Source organism: Maylandia zebra, linkage group LG3 (assembly GCF_041146795.1).
Source record: "Maylandia zebra isolate NMK-2024a linkage group LG3, Mzebra_GT3a, whole genome shotgun sequence".
Taxonomy (NCBI): domain Eukaryota; kingdom Metazoa; phylum Chordata; class Actinopteri; order Cichliformes; family Cichlidae; genus Maylandia; species Maylandia zebra.
In genome coordinates, this window is record NC_135169.1 from 41,973,660 (window position 1) to 41,990,113 (window position 16,454).

Sequence of the window (16,454 nt, forward strand, 5' to 3'; positions counted from 1 at the left end):
GAGAGTTGGCTAAAAGCAACAATTTATCTTCGCTCAAGCACTTTTTCACATCCAAACAGCAGCTATACTGGTTCATCTGCTCAGCAGGATTTAACTCTACAGACACTGAAAAAGCCAGTCTGGATCAAAGCTAATAGAAAAAACCCCAGGAGCATAAAAGCTTGGTGGAATAAAAAGTCTGTGGTGGCACTTTGAAATTTGAAAGACACCTTTTGGGGCCATGTGAGCTTCATATAAACTTGTTCAAAAGGGGTAAAATATTGAAATTTTAAAGGAACCTATTCAAAAAGCCATCAGTGAAGGAAACCACTGTAATGTTATGGCATTTCTTTCAAAAATGAATAAAAGGAGATGTTTTTACTCACTTAAACCCTTAAAGCATGTGAGTCTGGTAACCTCACCCTTTAAGCAGATCGCACTTGGGTTGCTCTTGATGGTAAAGCTAACACCAGTGGACTTTAACAAGAACGCCAAGCTAAAGGGATTTTGGAGTCTAAAATAATAAAAGACAAAGTCCATCACTCCAGTCACTAATATTCAAGTATGCAGAAGAGACGGTGCTGTCCATGGTGCTGCACAAAGCACAGAGACATAACACATAACGAGTCTTTAAATTGACTTGCGGAGATTCAAAACCTGAGACCTCGGGCTTTACCGCATGAGTGAAGTCAGAGTGATGAACGAGACAAATGAAAGTGACAGGTGCAGTGGCAACTGGCCGCAGCAAGCACTGCATTGTTTACAGATTTCTCGCATACTCACCAACGTTCTAATAAATGTGAATTTTCAGTGCCCCAGACAAACTCTCCACCTGCTCCTCATTATCAAAATGGCCAGATTAGTTTTCTGTGAGTCAGCTAATGGATTAATCAACTAATTTTATGCGCTATATGGGAACAAACGGAGTCTCATGTAACTGGCTGCGTCGGAGTGTAGGGAGAAAATTGCAGTTTAATTACATAAGTGGTCTCTTTAGGTTAAAGCTGAATTGATGTACGCATCACAGGGTGAGATAAGGTAGTCCTAAAGGAGATTTATGTGCATAAATTAACTTGGAAGTGTTTGGTATCAAGGGCCATGTGCACATTTCTTTTTGCTTTGTGAAGATCCTGGAAACGGCCCAAATCGTAACAGCTCCACGGATGGTAAAAATGATAAGCTTCAATGTTTTGTTTTGGGGTTTTTTTAAATTGCTCTAAGCACACCAGTTTATGCATTTGAATACTGCACAGACAAAATACTGCGAGACGAGGTCACCTTCAAATCATTACCGGCACTGGGGAGGCAGCAAAGAGCCACTGTCCACTCTGATAAGAAGGAAGGGGGAACCCACAATTGATTATTCAGAGCGACATAAAAAAGGAGTCATAGAAACCTGTGGTGTTAATAAAAACTTCAGCTAGTACAATTATAATCACTGAATGCAAATGAATTGAATGTGAACAAAAGCCGAGCTCTAGCAGGGAAGTACGACACAGCCAAGACAGCTTGAAGAAACTAAACAGCCCTCCACTCAAGCCTGTAAAAGTTGACACTGTATGTTTTGATCACTCCATTACTCTCTTTTGAACCTTTGTTTTCTTCCCACCTCTATTGACTTGTCTAACAGGCCAACAACAAGGTAAAACCTCCAAAACAGGAAAACTAATTACTGGCTCGACAGTAGCGCTCAGCCCTTCCTCCCTCCTCAGACAATGAGCCACAGCTGGAACGGATGATAAAACTTGGACTCCTCATCGTCATGGTGAGATCAAAGTTGCAGGCTTTCTATTTTTAAATTATTGGACTCTGGCTCCGTTGTTGCTTGCTGCGCACTTGTCTCTCTCTCTCTCTGCATCTGTTTCTATACTGTATGTGCTCACAAAGATGTGTCCATATTACTGTAAAATGGCACGAACGGATGGAAAAAAACACAGAAAACTAACCTTTCTTTAAAAAAAATAAATAAAAGGATATGAAAAGATTGATGAGTCATCATGCTAAACAATGCTCAGGTATTAGTTGTAGGGTTTTTCTACTAACCATTATGTGAGCATCTCTAACCTTGGGCCTGAAATGAACACACAGAAAGATTATTGACTCCGTCGGCGCCTCTTTTTCATTTTGCTCAAAAGCAAGGTCCTTTCTACAACTTTGCTTTTAAAGGATAAAACCATAAATCTCACTACTTTCAAAGAAGTACACCACCGTGCAGCCGAAGGACAGAGATGAGACGCCCAATCCTCTAGAATCTCGCTGTACACTGGAAAGTGGGGTTAATGTTTCCTGCGTTTTTGCACAAAACACGCTCTAATTAAAATGCGCATTTCAAGAGGATTTCCCAGAAATTAGCCTGGCAACTCACTTTTATTATCCTTTCGAGCCTAAAATAGCAATATGAAACAGATGTAGTTTATAATTTATGCTCAGCAGTGTCCATCTGGACTTTGCTAAAAAGGAGTGTGCAGCCCGTCATGACGGTAGATAATCCCACGGATGCGTAATACGAGGCAAAGAGTTCTCGCACAGCAAGCAGCCATGCAACAACTGGTTTTCATGTGTGAATATACTGAAGGCGCAGAGCGTCATCGGCATGTGCAGCACTGGTGCCCGAATGTCCAAATCCACGGGGAGGAAAGCAGTCTGCTCTCTGCACAGAACATGCTTTGTAACCGATCTTTTGAAGCACGTCCTGATGGAAGATCTTGCCTCCGTGACGCTATTTATAGCTTGGTAATGCATCAGAGGTCGCACCTTCCATCTCAGCAGTAGCAACAACTGCATCGATACACACCGGCTCATCTGACACTGATGATAGCAGGAATCTAATAGTACGGTCGAATGCAGATTCTGACTTTGACTCCAGTCTGCAGGGTCTGGTCGAGTATCTCAATTCTGCTGTGACACTTTTTATTGTGCTTGATTGTTGACAGCCTTCTGTTACTTATCTCTCATTTCACGATCTCTGCTGTTGTGTTTAGTGGAATAGCATGATGCAGTACACTGTACAAGGACATTAACCATTTAATTTCTTTAACGTGACTTCACCACATTCATCCAGAAATGCCGTGTCTTTCATAAAACCATCATGCGCAAAGTGTCGGGTAATCGGATCTGCCTGAGCCAATATTTTCAAAAGCAGCCTTTCAGTTCATCAGCTGAAACAATGTGAGAGGTCACAGGATAATGTGATAGCAATAGGCCTGGGTTAGCCAGGCAAGGTGATCCAGAGGAGGCAGTCAGGATGATGGCCTCCAGATGACAAAAGACCCTTTTTGGTCCGTGTTCAGCCAGATTAGGTTCTTTAAATAGTTACTTTTTTTATAGTGTGGTTAGGATGCCAGCATTGATTGGCTTGGCTTACTGGGCTGTTGGACAAATGATTGCTGTGGTGGGACACCATCAGCATGCCAATCCAACTCTACTACACACGTATCTGCTGTTTTTGCAGTAAAAAATAGCCAAAGTTAAGAGCAGCACTTATCTATCTTGCAGTGGCATGACGATCCAAGCTTGTGAGGCTAAAGACAGACCTACTATTTCTACTGCGACCTCGAACTGTGTCTGTACAGTCTGCCCATTAAGGATTTACTGGATGTGTGGGTGACAAACATTTAGATGGGGTGGAAAATTAATCAAGCACTGGGTGGCCTCCTTTGGCCCCAGTGCACATACTAAGTGACCCAGCATTTTGCAATCAAACTGTACACAGGCTTGAGTTGACTCTGTCACATAAAGTCACTTAATTCAGGACCACATTAAGTAGATTCACTATAAGAAAACAGATGAAAGTTAACAGCAGTGTTACAGTAAAGTGGCCCATCTTTGACCCACAAACCATCATAGCTAAGGGCGCAGATATGCACAACGCTGAAGTCACCTTTCATCACCATCCTGAGAAGTTTAGCTTAAGGCATACAGCACATGTCAAAACAACAGTGGCACACAACATATACTGAAAGCAAACACATATTCTGCAATACTTTTAGAGACAGAGAACTGACACTATGAAATCAGTATTTCAAAATAATCATTTCTATAAATTTAAAGGATACCACGAGTCAAACTCCATTTGGAACTGGTTAGAGAATACACATTTTTCCGTAAGGCAAAAACAAAATTTATACAACTCTCATGAGCATTATCTCTAGAGACAACCTTTATTTTTCCAACACAACCTGAACTCTAAGGAAAGCTTACACATTATTTCTTTAAGAATAAGGAATAAGGAATAGTTCTCTTTCTTAAAGGACATTTTAAAGCAATTTTTTGGGTGTTGGCTGCCTTTTAATCTTTTCTCTGTCAAGATGATCCAACACTGCTTCAATAAGGCTGAGGTCCAGGCTATGGGGAGGCCAATCCATGACTTACACTTTCCACTTTGTGTTTTTCCAATTGAGGTATGCTTCTAATGCAGTGGCAGTGTGTTTAGGATCGATGCTATGCTGAAAAATTACGATATTTCTAATCAAATGCTTTCCAGGTGATATTGCCTAATGGGTCAAAATCTGATGCTACTTTTCAACTGGGATAACAGCCCCAACAAATTTGTCAGGTCCTTGCCGGATATTTTTCCTAAGCACATGAATTTCCGCTATTGTTAATCTGCTGTACATATCTTTTTAGTCCTGCCACGTATGCTGCCATGATTCATAGGTCAGTGTAAGTATTAATGTTGTCTTAAAAAACATTCTTCTGAAAACTGCCAGGTAGAAGGACTGGACTGAAAATGAGCTAAAATCTGAATAAAGACTTTGAAAGACACTTCAGAAAGCCTGGAGAGATACTGGTTAAGATTCATCCCATATGAAGAAATTAAATATTTCTTATTATCTATTTTGAAATCCTTACTGCAAAATTTCAACAATAACAACAATAATAGCAGTAAATAACGTTCAACTTTAGTGTCATCTCTACCATCTAAACCCCAAAGACACTCTGTAATATTAAACAGAAATAAGAAGAATAAAACTCATTAACAGCAGGTAAGGATTATACCACAGAAGTTAATATGGCCTTAAGGTAGCAACCCAACTCTGTGGGCAAGTGTACTTATTGTGAGATTAAGCAACAGCTAATTACTCACTAGGTAAACAGAAGTACTAGCTACCATCAGGAAATGAAAAGGTAAATGCTTCCTTCCAATATCTGCTTGTTTCAAAGTTGTGGACATGTGGTCTTACAATGTGTGTTACTAAGCTTTTACATCACTTATTCCAATAAATTGTTTAAGCATTGCCTTTTATAACACCAGATATATTTGAAAGGGATCACTAAAATAAACTGAGCTTCCTTAGCATTAGCACCCATTAGCTTTCCAGGCTACTTTGAAAACTTAGCAAAGTTAGCGACATGCAGTACTGTAAGCTTAGCTGTAAATTTAGCTGGTGCTGTCTCTTGTGCAATGATGGAGAGAAAGCAGGAGCTAAAATTACAGCTATGTTAGCAATATAAACTTAAAGGATGAGCATGCTATGTCAAACTGCCATAACTTATCATATCAGTTGCACCTAACTAGTCTGATGTTACCCAAAGAACGTTAATGCTAAATGCTAATGTTCTGCTAGTAGTCACATAAACTTGAAAACATTCTTTAAGATTCATATTTTGGGAGTGAATGCATCCATTCACTTGTGCTAGCAGAGTTTATTTTCCACCTCCAAGTAATTCATTCATTGCCTGGTAAATAAGATTGAACTAAACTTCAAGTGCAGCCAAGATTAGCCTGCTGGAAGGAGTGTGAAACCCTTCATATGTTTTCACTCCCCAAACAACGTGAAGCCTTGAACTTGTTAAAATTCAAAGGTGCTGCTCTCCTATTTTACTGCATGTCCAGGTCGGGGTAAGTGCTGACCATTCATAGTTGTGCAAATTGGATTAAGAGATTATAGAAAATTGCACAAACTGATGATAAAACAACTGTACGCATATAACTTTCAGTAGCCTTCCCTGCTGCCTTTAAAATGGCGGTGGTGAGGCCCCTTCTGAAGAAGAGCAATTTGGATTGTAATGATTTTAATAACTACAGACCTGTATCCAACTTACCATTTTTAAGTAAAGTCTTAGAAAAACTTGTTTTTACTCAGATTACTGATTTTCTCAATGATAGACAGATCCTGGAGATATTCCAGTCTGGATTTAGGGTGAACCACAGCACAGAGACGGCTCTCCTAAAGGTTTTAAATGATCTTAGATGTAACTGGGACTCCCAAAAGCTCTCAGTCCTGGTGCTACTGGATCTAAGCGCAGCCTTTGATACAGTAGACCACGCTATTCTTTTAAACAGACTGAAACACATGGTGGGCCTCTCTGGTGCTGTACACAGCTGGTTCACTTCCTATCTCTCTGACAGATCTTTTATGGTGAGTATGGATACATGCTCCTCTAAGATCCATAAAATGACATGTGGTGTGCCTCAAGGGTCGGTTCTAGGCCCTGTACTTTTTAATTTGTATATGCTCCCTCTCGGCGGTGTCATCAGGAGGCATGGAGTGAACTTCCACAGTTACGCTGATGACACGCAGCTGTACATCTCCGTGTCTCCTGATGACACCAGACAAATGGATGCCCTCTTTAACTGTATCTTGGATATAAGATCTTGGATGGCAGAAAACTTTTTACAGCTTAACCAGGACAAAACTGAAGTTTTAATTGTCGGTCCTGAGGCTCAGAGAGAGAAACTCTTGTCTAAATTAGAGGCATTTTCACTATGTCCTTCGCTACAAGTGAAAAACCTGGGTGTTATTTTTGACTCTGAGCTTGGTTTTATCCCACATGTTAAACATGTAACCAAAATTGGATTTTATCATCTAAAAAATATAGCCAGAGTCCGCCCTTTTCTCTCTCGGGCCAACACGGAGATGTTGATGCATGCTTTTATTACCAGTTGCATTGATTACTGTAATGCACTGCTCTCTGGTCTTCCTAAGAAGAATATTTCAACTTTACAACTCTTGCAAAACTCGGCAGCTCGTGTGCTGACGAAGACCAGAGGGCGGGCCCACATTACACCGGTTTTAGAATCGCTGCACTGGCTCCCCGTGTGTTTCAGGATCGATTTTAAAGTTCTTTTATTGGTTTTTAAATGTCTTAATGGTCTTGGGCCTTCCTATCTCTCAGATCTGCTTTTACCATACGAACCCTCGCGGACCCTGAGGTCCTCTGGTACTGGCCTTTTGATTGTCCCTAAAGTCAGGACACATACTCACGGAGAGGCAGCGTTTCAGTGGTATGGTCCTCGTCTGTGGAACAGCCTGCCGGAGGAGCTCAGGGCCGCAGAGAACGTACATGTTTTCAAGAACAGGCTCAAGACCCACCTTTTTAATTTAGCTTTTACTTAGCGTTTATTTATTTTATGCTTATTTATTCTATCCTGTTATTCTATTATTAATTTAGGATTTACCTAATATTTGTTTGATTTTATTCTTATTCATTTTTTAATCTTCTTATTCTATTTATATTTATATTGTATCCTGTTCTTATTTATTTTATCATTTTACCCTATATATATTGTATTGCGTCATATCTCCAGTGTTTCCTCGGAGGGCGCTCTCTGCACCGGGGCTGTTATTGACCGTGGCTGCTGGGTCTCTGGGGTCCTCTCAGCCTGGCTGGGGGGCTCCTTTGCCTCCCTCCTGCTGTGTGCCCAGCCTGGAGGCTGCGGTCTGTGACCGGCTCCCGGTGCAGACGGCTCCCTGTTATAGTGTTTCCTCACTTGGCTCATGCGAGCCCAGCCCAATTTTTACTCTTTAAGTGTGCGCGTGTGTGTATGTGTGTGTGGGTGGGGGGATATATGTGTATTGAGAGTGTGGGGAGTGAGTTGGAGGGTGGGGTGGGCTGCTTTTAACTATGTAAAGCACTTTGTGCTACATTTTCTCTGTATGAAAAGTGCTTTATAAATAAAGATTGATTGATTGATTGATTGATTGATAACTTTCAGTAGCCTGTGCGTGGCTGTGGCAGTTCTCTTATTGTCATACTAAAAATGTTAAATCTAGGCCCACGGGATTAAATAAAAAAGAAGAAAGGAGAAAAAAAGTTTGACACCTCTGATTTGTCCAGTGATCGAAAAGCCAACAAAGCTCTCACCGGTTAACTTTCTGCCTGGAAGCTAAAGCATTACTTTCTGTGAAAATACGAGAAACAAAGTCATCTATTTTTATGTTACTGGGAGCAGAATAAACAAGACACACAAAAGAAACCCTTTGTGACAGAAACAAAAAAAAAAAGAAAAAAAAAAAAAAAAGAGCAAGAACGTGGTACAAGCAGTTATGTAATGTGATGAAAGGTAGCAGTCACAGATGGTACAAAACTCACGGATGACTTCTAAATGCAGAACACCAAGCTGGGGGTTCACGTCAAACTCAGGATCTAATATTTCATAGCACTTACGGCATACATGCAGGATTAAACGGCTAGCTGCCAATTATCTTACCAAGCAACCCTCACATATCACAGCACAACATTTCTCTCCTGTTTAACAGTAACACAAAAGTGACACCCCAATCTCTTAAAGAACCAAATAATCTCAGGGAAGCCCCCCCTTTGTTAAACCATGTGTTTTACTCAAGGACATGGGACATAACTATACAGCCCAGCGTCCCTTCCATTGCAAGACTGCACCGCACCGCTGTATGGAGGATTAGGAACACCTTTGAACACATCCACAACAATGAACAGATTTAAGGGCTACTCAGTTCATCACAAAAAAAGCAAAAATAAGACTCAGTTTTATCTTGCCTAACATTTTTATGACTCATCGTACCATCCATCGCTCACGTATGAACTTGAGCATACACACATACACACGCGCGCCTGCTCGTATCAATTAATTCTCAAAATAACACTCGTGCCTTGAAATACACACGTCCCGAAAGTGTCAAAGCTTGATTAAACAAGGGTGTTTAGATGATTATGTTCTAATAATATTTGTGCCTTTGCAGTTCTATTAACCCTGTCGACCCAGACTGCAAAACAAAAAGAGGTCAACAGACAGCCTATATAAGTAATTATTTAATAATAATAATATTGGCATTCTTCACACATTTTGCTTCCTTCATAAGGGCGGATGCTGAGACTTGCAGCGTCGTATCGCTGTCCTCAATATAAGAGAGAGGAAAAAGCTCAGTTTGTTGTAAGGAATGCTGAGATGATGAAGGGTTTTAATCGAATCATCTGTCTTGCTCCCATTTTTTTCTCCCCTCTGTTAGAAGTTGCTTTAACGACAGACACAACACACGCGCAAGCTTCTCTGAGCCAAAGTTCCCAGAATCCATTGCAATTCAAGGTCAACTGACTCTTTTTCTGGCACTTGGCAAGCGCAGTTTTTTTTCTTGTGCATTATATGAAAACAATACAGCTTAAACAGCACACAGGTGCAAAAGGTAACTGCTTACATGAAGTGGGTGAATTTAAACAAAAAAAGAAAAGAACAGATCAGTTTATTTAAGCGTTTAAGTTTTTGAACAGCAGACAGGTGCTACCGACTTCGAGAGTTTTTCCCTCAGCATTGTGTAACCTGCTGTTTAAATATCACTTATGTACTTAGAATAAATCCCGATTTAGTGAAAGCTTTACAATGCATCCTTCTCCAAATTTCATTTCCATCTCATGTCACAAAGAAATCTAAATTCATCCGGATAATCTCTACACAAGTATCAAATTGCAGTGCGGTGTCTTTTGCCCTCAAGTGTCATTGGTGGGGGGGGTGAAAGTGAAATGAAGCAACACAGCGATTTTGACTGTTTTTATCTGGGAAGTATTTGATGTTTAAGCCTTCAAGCGAGGAAGGAAAAGAAAAAAAAAGAATTCCACTTAAGAGTAAATGTGAAGACACTTGCACAGGGTTGCCGTGCCAATTCTGAAGCCATTTACTTGGCGTGGTTTACCTCATCAAGCTGCGTGCGTTTGTGCGCTTCACGTGACAGTTTGGTTTTTTATGTGAGAAATCTTTAACTGCAGGAGAAAAAAAAGAAAGAAAGAAAGAAAGAAAGAAAGAAAGAAAGAAAGAAAGAAAGAAAATCGCTCCTGAGATTTTCCAAAGCATTTGGTTGTCAGACTGGGAAACAATTTGTAGAGCTTAACCCAGAATTACACATTTGATTCTGTTTTATTAATCCCACAGTGGAATACAGTATGCCAGCCCTGCACAGCAGCGACGAGTGAATCATACTGATGTACAATCAGTTTAGCAGTTGAAAGTGCTCCATCCTCAACGCCCACAGAGTTTTGATTATTTTTGAAATAATGAGCGTGTGCGATGGAAGACAGTAAAGCATATGTTTGGCATCACCAGTCACATGCTGGAAGATCTAAGAGATAAGTGAGGAGACAATGGTTCTATTTGAGAGAAAGGCGTTAGATACATATCATTTTAAAGCATGTCTCCACAGACAATTTAGGTTTGGGTTATCAGAGCAAGTCTGACTTTATTAGAGTAGCATCTAAAGCTGCGTGGAATGACTGAAAGGGATGAATGTGCCCATACCAGAGGAGACATCCGAGGTCATTTCTAGCAGCCAAAAATACTAAAACTAACGTCTGCACACCTACTTTAACTTCTTTATTGTTTGAAACTATCATTTCAACTCACCTTGGGTTGTACCTCTACTTCTACCACTTGGTTCTTGTTCATGCAATCTTTGACAAATCCTTCGACATTGCTGTTGAACTTCATGAAGATCACATAGGCGGCGTAGCCCGTGAGCAGCGTGATACTTTCCCACATGGAGATGACGTTATCCAGGAAGAAGATGATGAGCAAGATCAGATCCAGGATATAGAAGGATACGTCACGGAAGAGCGGCCACCACGTCAAGTTGAGGATCTCCTTGGAGAAGATGGCGCACATCCCAATGACAAAGAGGATGTTGAAGACGGCCGAGCCCACGATGGTCCCGATGCCCACATTGCTGTGCGAGATGAAAACGCCAATGACGGAGGTGAAGAGTTCTGGAGCTGATCCTCCCGCAGCCATGAAGGTGGCGCCCGCAACGTCATCGGAAATGGTCAGCTTTTCTGTGATGACTGTCAGCGCCGGGACAAAGAACTCGTCGCACACGATGGCTAACGCGATGAACATGTAGATCATGCCAAACATGTGGAGGACCACTGCTCCTTGGCGCCTCTGGGAGAGGGTAAAAATGTCTGGTGGGTACTCCCCCTGGCTGTCGTTGCTATCTGCTGTAGATTTCATGGCTATTGGCATGTCAGCTGACACGTTGGGGTCTCTCTGGTGTTGGGTAAAAAGTAGGGTCCTGTGTGGGGCCGACTGATGGAGACTCTCCTGGGGGAGCACTGGCTCGCTGACACCTCCTGAGTTCCAGGCAAAGGCACTGTAGGAGACAGCACTTAAGGCCACCAGACTGAAGGCCAACCCCAAGATTCGTGTGGGCCTGAACTTTTTCCTCAGACACCGACGGCCCAGCTGCTTACAGGCAGGACCCAATATGGGTCTTGGCTCTGGAGAATCCATGCAGGGTTGATCTGACCCCATGTCTATGCAGCTTTTGGTGTCCTCTCTCTCAATAGGTGCGCAGAAGAGGGGAGAGTGGCGGAGCAAGTTTCACCGGAGACAACGCATCATGTCGTGTTTGGTTTCAAACTAACTGAATTGACAGTAGGTGTTTCCCAGGGTCTGGTTTGCCAAATGATGTCGTCATATTCGCCTCTGATGGACAGAACAAGGAAGAAAAAAAAATGAATACCGAGTGAGGGAAATTGAAGAGGTGATTTTGATATTTTACACAAGGTTTATTTGGTTGGTTATTAGTGGTCCTAAAAATCTAAGATAGAATGATTACAAATTATTAATTTGTAATCATTCTATCATAGTCAAACTAAACACACTAACATTAAACAACCAGTAAATCAGTGTCACTGTGGAAGACTCCACTATAAACCCACTCCCCAAAAAACATCAGGCTAGAAGGAGACATGTAGCAAACAAGATCCAAGAATTAGAGCCATGCACGTGCGGCTTACTCTGCTTAAAGCATTTTTAATACATATGACACGGACACTGTTTTGAACTGTTTCCATCTGAGAGGATGGAGGCAAGCAGTTAAACAAAGACACATATTAAGGAAAAATACATGCAGAATTCACATGATCTGAAGTCTGAACATTTGCACGCAAATCCACCATGACTTTGTCATTTTTGGCCTCACAGCATAAGCCCCCCTACTACCGAGTGTATTTCTGAATCAACAGCACTCCACGTTTCCAAGTAAACCAATTCAAACCACAAGATATGCGAGCAGAGAGAAAACTTATCTCACTGACAGATTGATTGCAGCTGATCCTGATCGAACCCTTTCAATTCTGATTTTATCCAGCTGTTCAACAAAAATCATAATGAGTTTTTAAATGTATTTATCTATTTCCTGGGACAATATCAACGCAAAAGGCCGACGGTTTACGGACACCACAGGGCTGCAGTCCAAGATTGTAAACATGTAGCCTCCGACGACGCTGCGCAAGTGGAAGCACATCAAAACACGCACGCCGTGTCCTATTTGACTTTTCACTGATGCTGCACGGATGGTCTGACATACCAGCCCCACTGACAGCTCTTTCCCCCCGTCTGCCCTTCATTAATGCATTCGCCCTTTCAGGGGTATCACCACATCAGAAACAGCTCTAAGCATCACCCTCACGAACGTTAAGTTCCCTGCCGCGGAGCATGACGCGTGGACAGGCTGCAGACCGCGTCCTTACCTTTGAAAGAGGCGAGAAAACAGCCGCACGGCACAGCAGCAGTTGCAGCAGGTTGAAATTAGGAAATCGTCTCCGTTGCCCTCTTGCTCTCATTGAGCAAAGTGTGACCGGTCTGAGCTCTCCAGCGACAGAGGAGGAGCTTTAGATTGAGGGGTGGGGTGAGTGTTGGGGAGGTGAAGAATGCGCTCACCTCTCTCCCTCAGAGCAGCAGCAGCATCTCTGCCGTCTGGGATGACAAAGAGAGAAAAAAATCTCCCAGTCGAAACGACCTCTCTAAAGTGGCAGAATATTGTGCTGGGCAGGGCTGACCACGTGAACCTGGCGGTTTATTATTAAAGCCAGGTAAGCGGCAGACAGCGCATCCGTCCCTCCGCTGATCACGCAGTGGGGGCGTTGGTGATGTTTCATTTTGAGGGAGGAGTTGCCGTGGTTACACAGCAAAGGCAGTATTTCCACTGATCCCCCTCCCCCGATGGCGGAACAGGTGGATATGCCTCAGCTTAGAAAATTTGTGTGCATGGCTGGGGTCACCTCAAGGTTACATGCGCGTGATGGATCCATTTCTTAAAGATAACCCTGGAGCCAAGCGATGCAGCACCGCTCATTTTAAAGAGCATGCTCCAGATAGAATTCAGCCTCTCTTTTTTTAAACCCCCCCGCCCCCAAATTACACCTCTGCTCGGTTTTGGGAAGGTTTGGTTTCTTGCCAAGTGTTTAATGAGATCATTCAGGTCCGCTGTCACATCTTTCTGTTCATCGTGGAAGAGGCTCTGCCCCAGCAGCTTAGCTTGGCTTACCTCAAGATGTAGAAAACAAGAGTAAAACGCAGCTGTTCTGTTTTCTTTCTTTTGCTTGTATGTTTAAACTTTACCGCATGATTATTTACTGGACTGATTTGTAATAATGTGCATTTACTTCCTGGTAGAGCGCGATCAATACATCAGCCCCCAGATTAGCTACTTGATTAGCTATATTATTTTTTATTGGTGGTGGGGTGTGTGTGTGTGTGTGGGGGGGGGGGGGGGGGGGTGGCACTGGATAGATGACAGGGAAGAAACACCCTTCATGAGTTTTGATATTGCATATTTTGACCGCTAGAGGGCGCTTTCTTCTGTTGGCCACAGGACAAAACACAAACAACCAGCTCATCCCAGCAGTCGGAGAAAAGGTAAAAGAGTTATCCACTTAAATAATTACATTTAGCAATTTTTTTTAGGGAAACCTGTTAATGTATCATGTGTCTAAGAGGAGAAAAAATGGCGAATGTTTCAAATTTTCAAATCACCAAAAATCGATATCAGTCTTAAAAATCCCATATCAGCAATTGTCTACTTCCTGCAATTTCACTAATTCATTTTCCCCTTCACATTTACTTGGCAAAGAGTTGAACAATATATTATGGATTAATCTGCACACTTAAGCCAGTTACCTTAACACCTCTTTCAATCATCACGTTTAACTACCTTTATAAAAGAAAAATAATTTCACATTCTTTAAATAGGAAATGTTTCTTTTGTGTCTTTTGGGACTTGTCTCTGTCTGTTGTAATGTTTCCAGCCCACCTGGAGGCAATGCAAACAGAAACTGAGTATAGCAGATTTAGCTCACCTGAAACCTTGGCTGATTGTGACCTACACCCGTTTTCACGCCTTGGCTCATGTGATTAGGTAGAGGATCATAAGGGGGTCCTTTGTCCCTCTTCGGGGGGAAACTCCCACAGGGTTTAAATCTGGGACTCTCCACCATTTGACCTTAGAACTGAAGAAGCTTCTCGGATGAGAGGTGAAACGTCTTCAAGCAACTTAATGAAGTCCAGACGCTTTTCTTTCCAAGCTCCTTAGAGTACGATGACCTGGATGACTGAGAACCTTCACAGACGACTTCCAGTGATCGAGAGGCGAATGATTGCAAGACCTGAAAGACGACAGTGGCCAACTTTAAATCTAATATGGTCATTTTTTATAAACTTTAAAGATCACATGAGCTTTATTGGAGAGTGGCAAGTAGAGTATGTACCCCTCTACACTGAAAGGAGCCAGTTGAGGTGCTTCAGGCATCTGATTAGGATGGCTCCTGGATGCCTTCTAGGTGAGATGTTTCAGGTATCCCCAGCTGGGAGGAGACTTGGATGAGACCCAGGACATGCTGGGTGGAACATGTTTCTCTGCTGCCTATACCAGTCTCCTTTGGTGTCCCCACAGACAAGCGGATGAGCTGGAGAAGGTGGCCTGGGAGAGGGAAGTCTAGACATCTCCTCAGACTGCTGCTCTGCAGGCCAGACCCAGATAAATAGCTGAAAATGAATGAATGGATGGATGAGCGTCATATTCCAATTTGTTCATTTTTTAATATGTCAGCCCATGCCACCTCTTCATCTCACAAAACCCTGCAGTAGTACACGGGGTAGCCATGATTCCCCCTCATGTCAAATAAGTCCCCAGCTACTTAGTAGCCTGTGGGACAATTCCTGTTGGACTGACACAGACAAATAATCTTTATGCAGTGTGACAAAGTACGTGTGACACTAATGGTCTGGTGCTGTATGACAAATCACGATTCACTGACCTCATTGATTTCCCCCTCTGCTAACCTCTCTTGTACCCTGTGGCTGTTTCTTGTTACCTAACAGGAAACACACAGAGGCAGAGAGATTTAACTTACATCACATTATTGATAGCATGATCTTTTGTGACCAGTAACCATTATGGTTTTTGGTAAGGGATTTATTTGCGAAGTGAGCAGCTCTTGTACTGGTTGTTTTGTAAATCTACAAATTTATTAATAATGCAAAAACCTGTGGAGTTCCCCCTATAGCCTGGGTCCAGGTAGGTGTGAAAGTAAATCAAGAAACCTGATCTAAGTATTGATTTAATGACACCAAATGGCCAATAGCTGAGCCATTTTCATGCTTCCACACCAGCAGCACATCCTGGACTGGACAGAAACATGTTGTTTTCTCTCTCATGGATAGACATGCATGAAATGTCTCAGGAAATATCTTACATTTGCTGAAGAAGCACTGACTTGGTTTTTGCAAATTAAGTGATCAGAATTTGGTGGTCAAAGGTCTAAATGACTTTGTCCTGCAGTCTCTTGAAAAACACACTTCTCTGTTCGATTTGGCCACACTTTAATTTGGGAACACTGGTGGGAAAACATGAGCCTATTTCATTCACACTTGCAGTCCTGCTGCACATGCAGTAGAGCAGCATCACAGGTAGACACACGATGGTGCAAGTTATAAGTGAAATTAGCACCATTATTGGAAAGTTAAACAGTGATAAATATTACATATTGCATTTATACAGTATGAATGTGAACATTGTCTGAAATACAGAGATATTGGATATCTTTAGTTTTAAAAACTCGCCCAACCAAAATTCAGTATCAGTCGGGCTCTACTTAAGCTATAATTGAGCCAATGTGAGATCATGGCTGCAAACTGACTACAGATCTGGACGGACAAGTATGTGCCTGGTTACTAGATCATACAACTCAGAACAGGCTTTTTAAATGTTTTTGACTTCTTCAGGGTTGTCTCCAACACAACCATATTGTCTGTAAGCGTGTTTTTCAATTCGTCCATATTTATGCCTATCAGATGAGATCCCATCCAAGCTGTCAGCTCTTTTTCAACAATAGTCCCACAGCACACACGCAAGCCTCTCTTCTACACCCCCAGCACCGAGCGCTCACAATCTGGCTCCGTGTCGAGGATAAAAGTGATGACTGGTCACGGGTCATTTGGGTTGCGGTAC

At 42.2% G+C, this 16,454-nt stretch overlaps 1 protein-coding gene across 7 annotated transcripts in view; it reads right to left on the reverse strand.

The window, feature by feature from the left end:
• The window catches only part of LOC101473428 (sodium/potassium/calcium exchanger 2), a 50,946-nt gene extending 37,859 nt beyond the window's left edge, over positions 1-13,087 (reverse strand). For 2 of the 7 annotated variants that reach the window (XM_004554398.5, XM_004554401.5), the window contains exons 1-2: positions 12,697-13,086; positions 10,571-11,647 (exon numbers count right to left, since the gene is read on the reverse strand). In XM_004554398.5, the coding sequence (XP_004554455.1) occupies positions 10,571-11,473 (903 nt within the window). In that variant the 5' untranslated portion in view covers positions 11,474-11,647; positions 12,697-13,086. Of the gene's footprint in view, positions 1-10,569; positions 11,648-12,696 lie in introns of all 7 variants that reach the window. The other 5 variants (XM_076881878.1, XM_076881877.1, XM_004554397.5 and 2 more) reach the window with 4 other exon arrangements.
• Between the last annotated feature and the right edge of the window lie 3,367 nt (positions 13,088-16,454).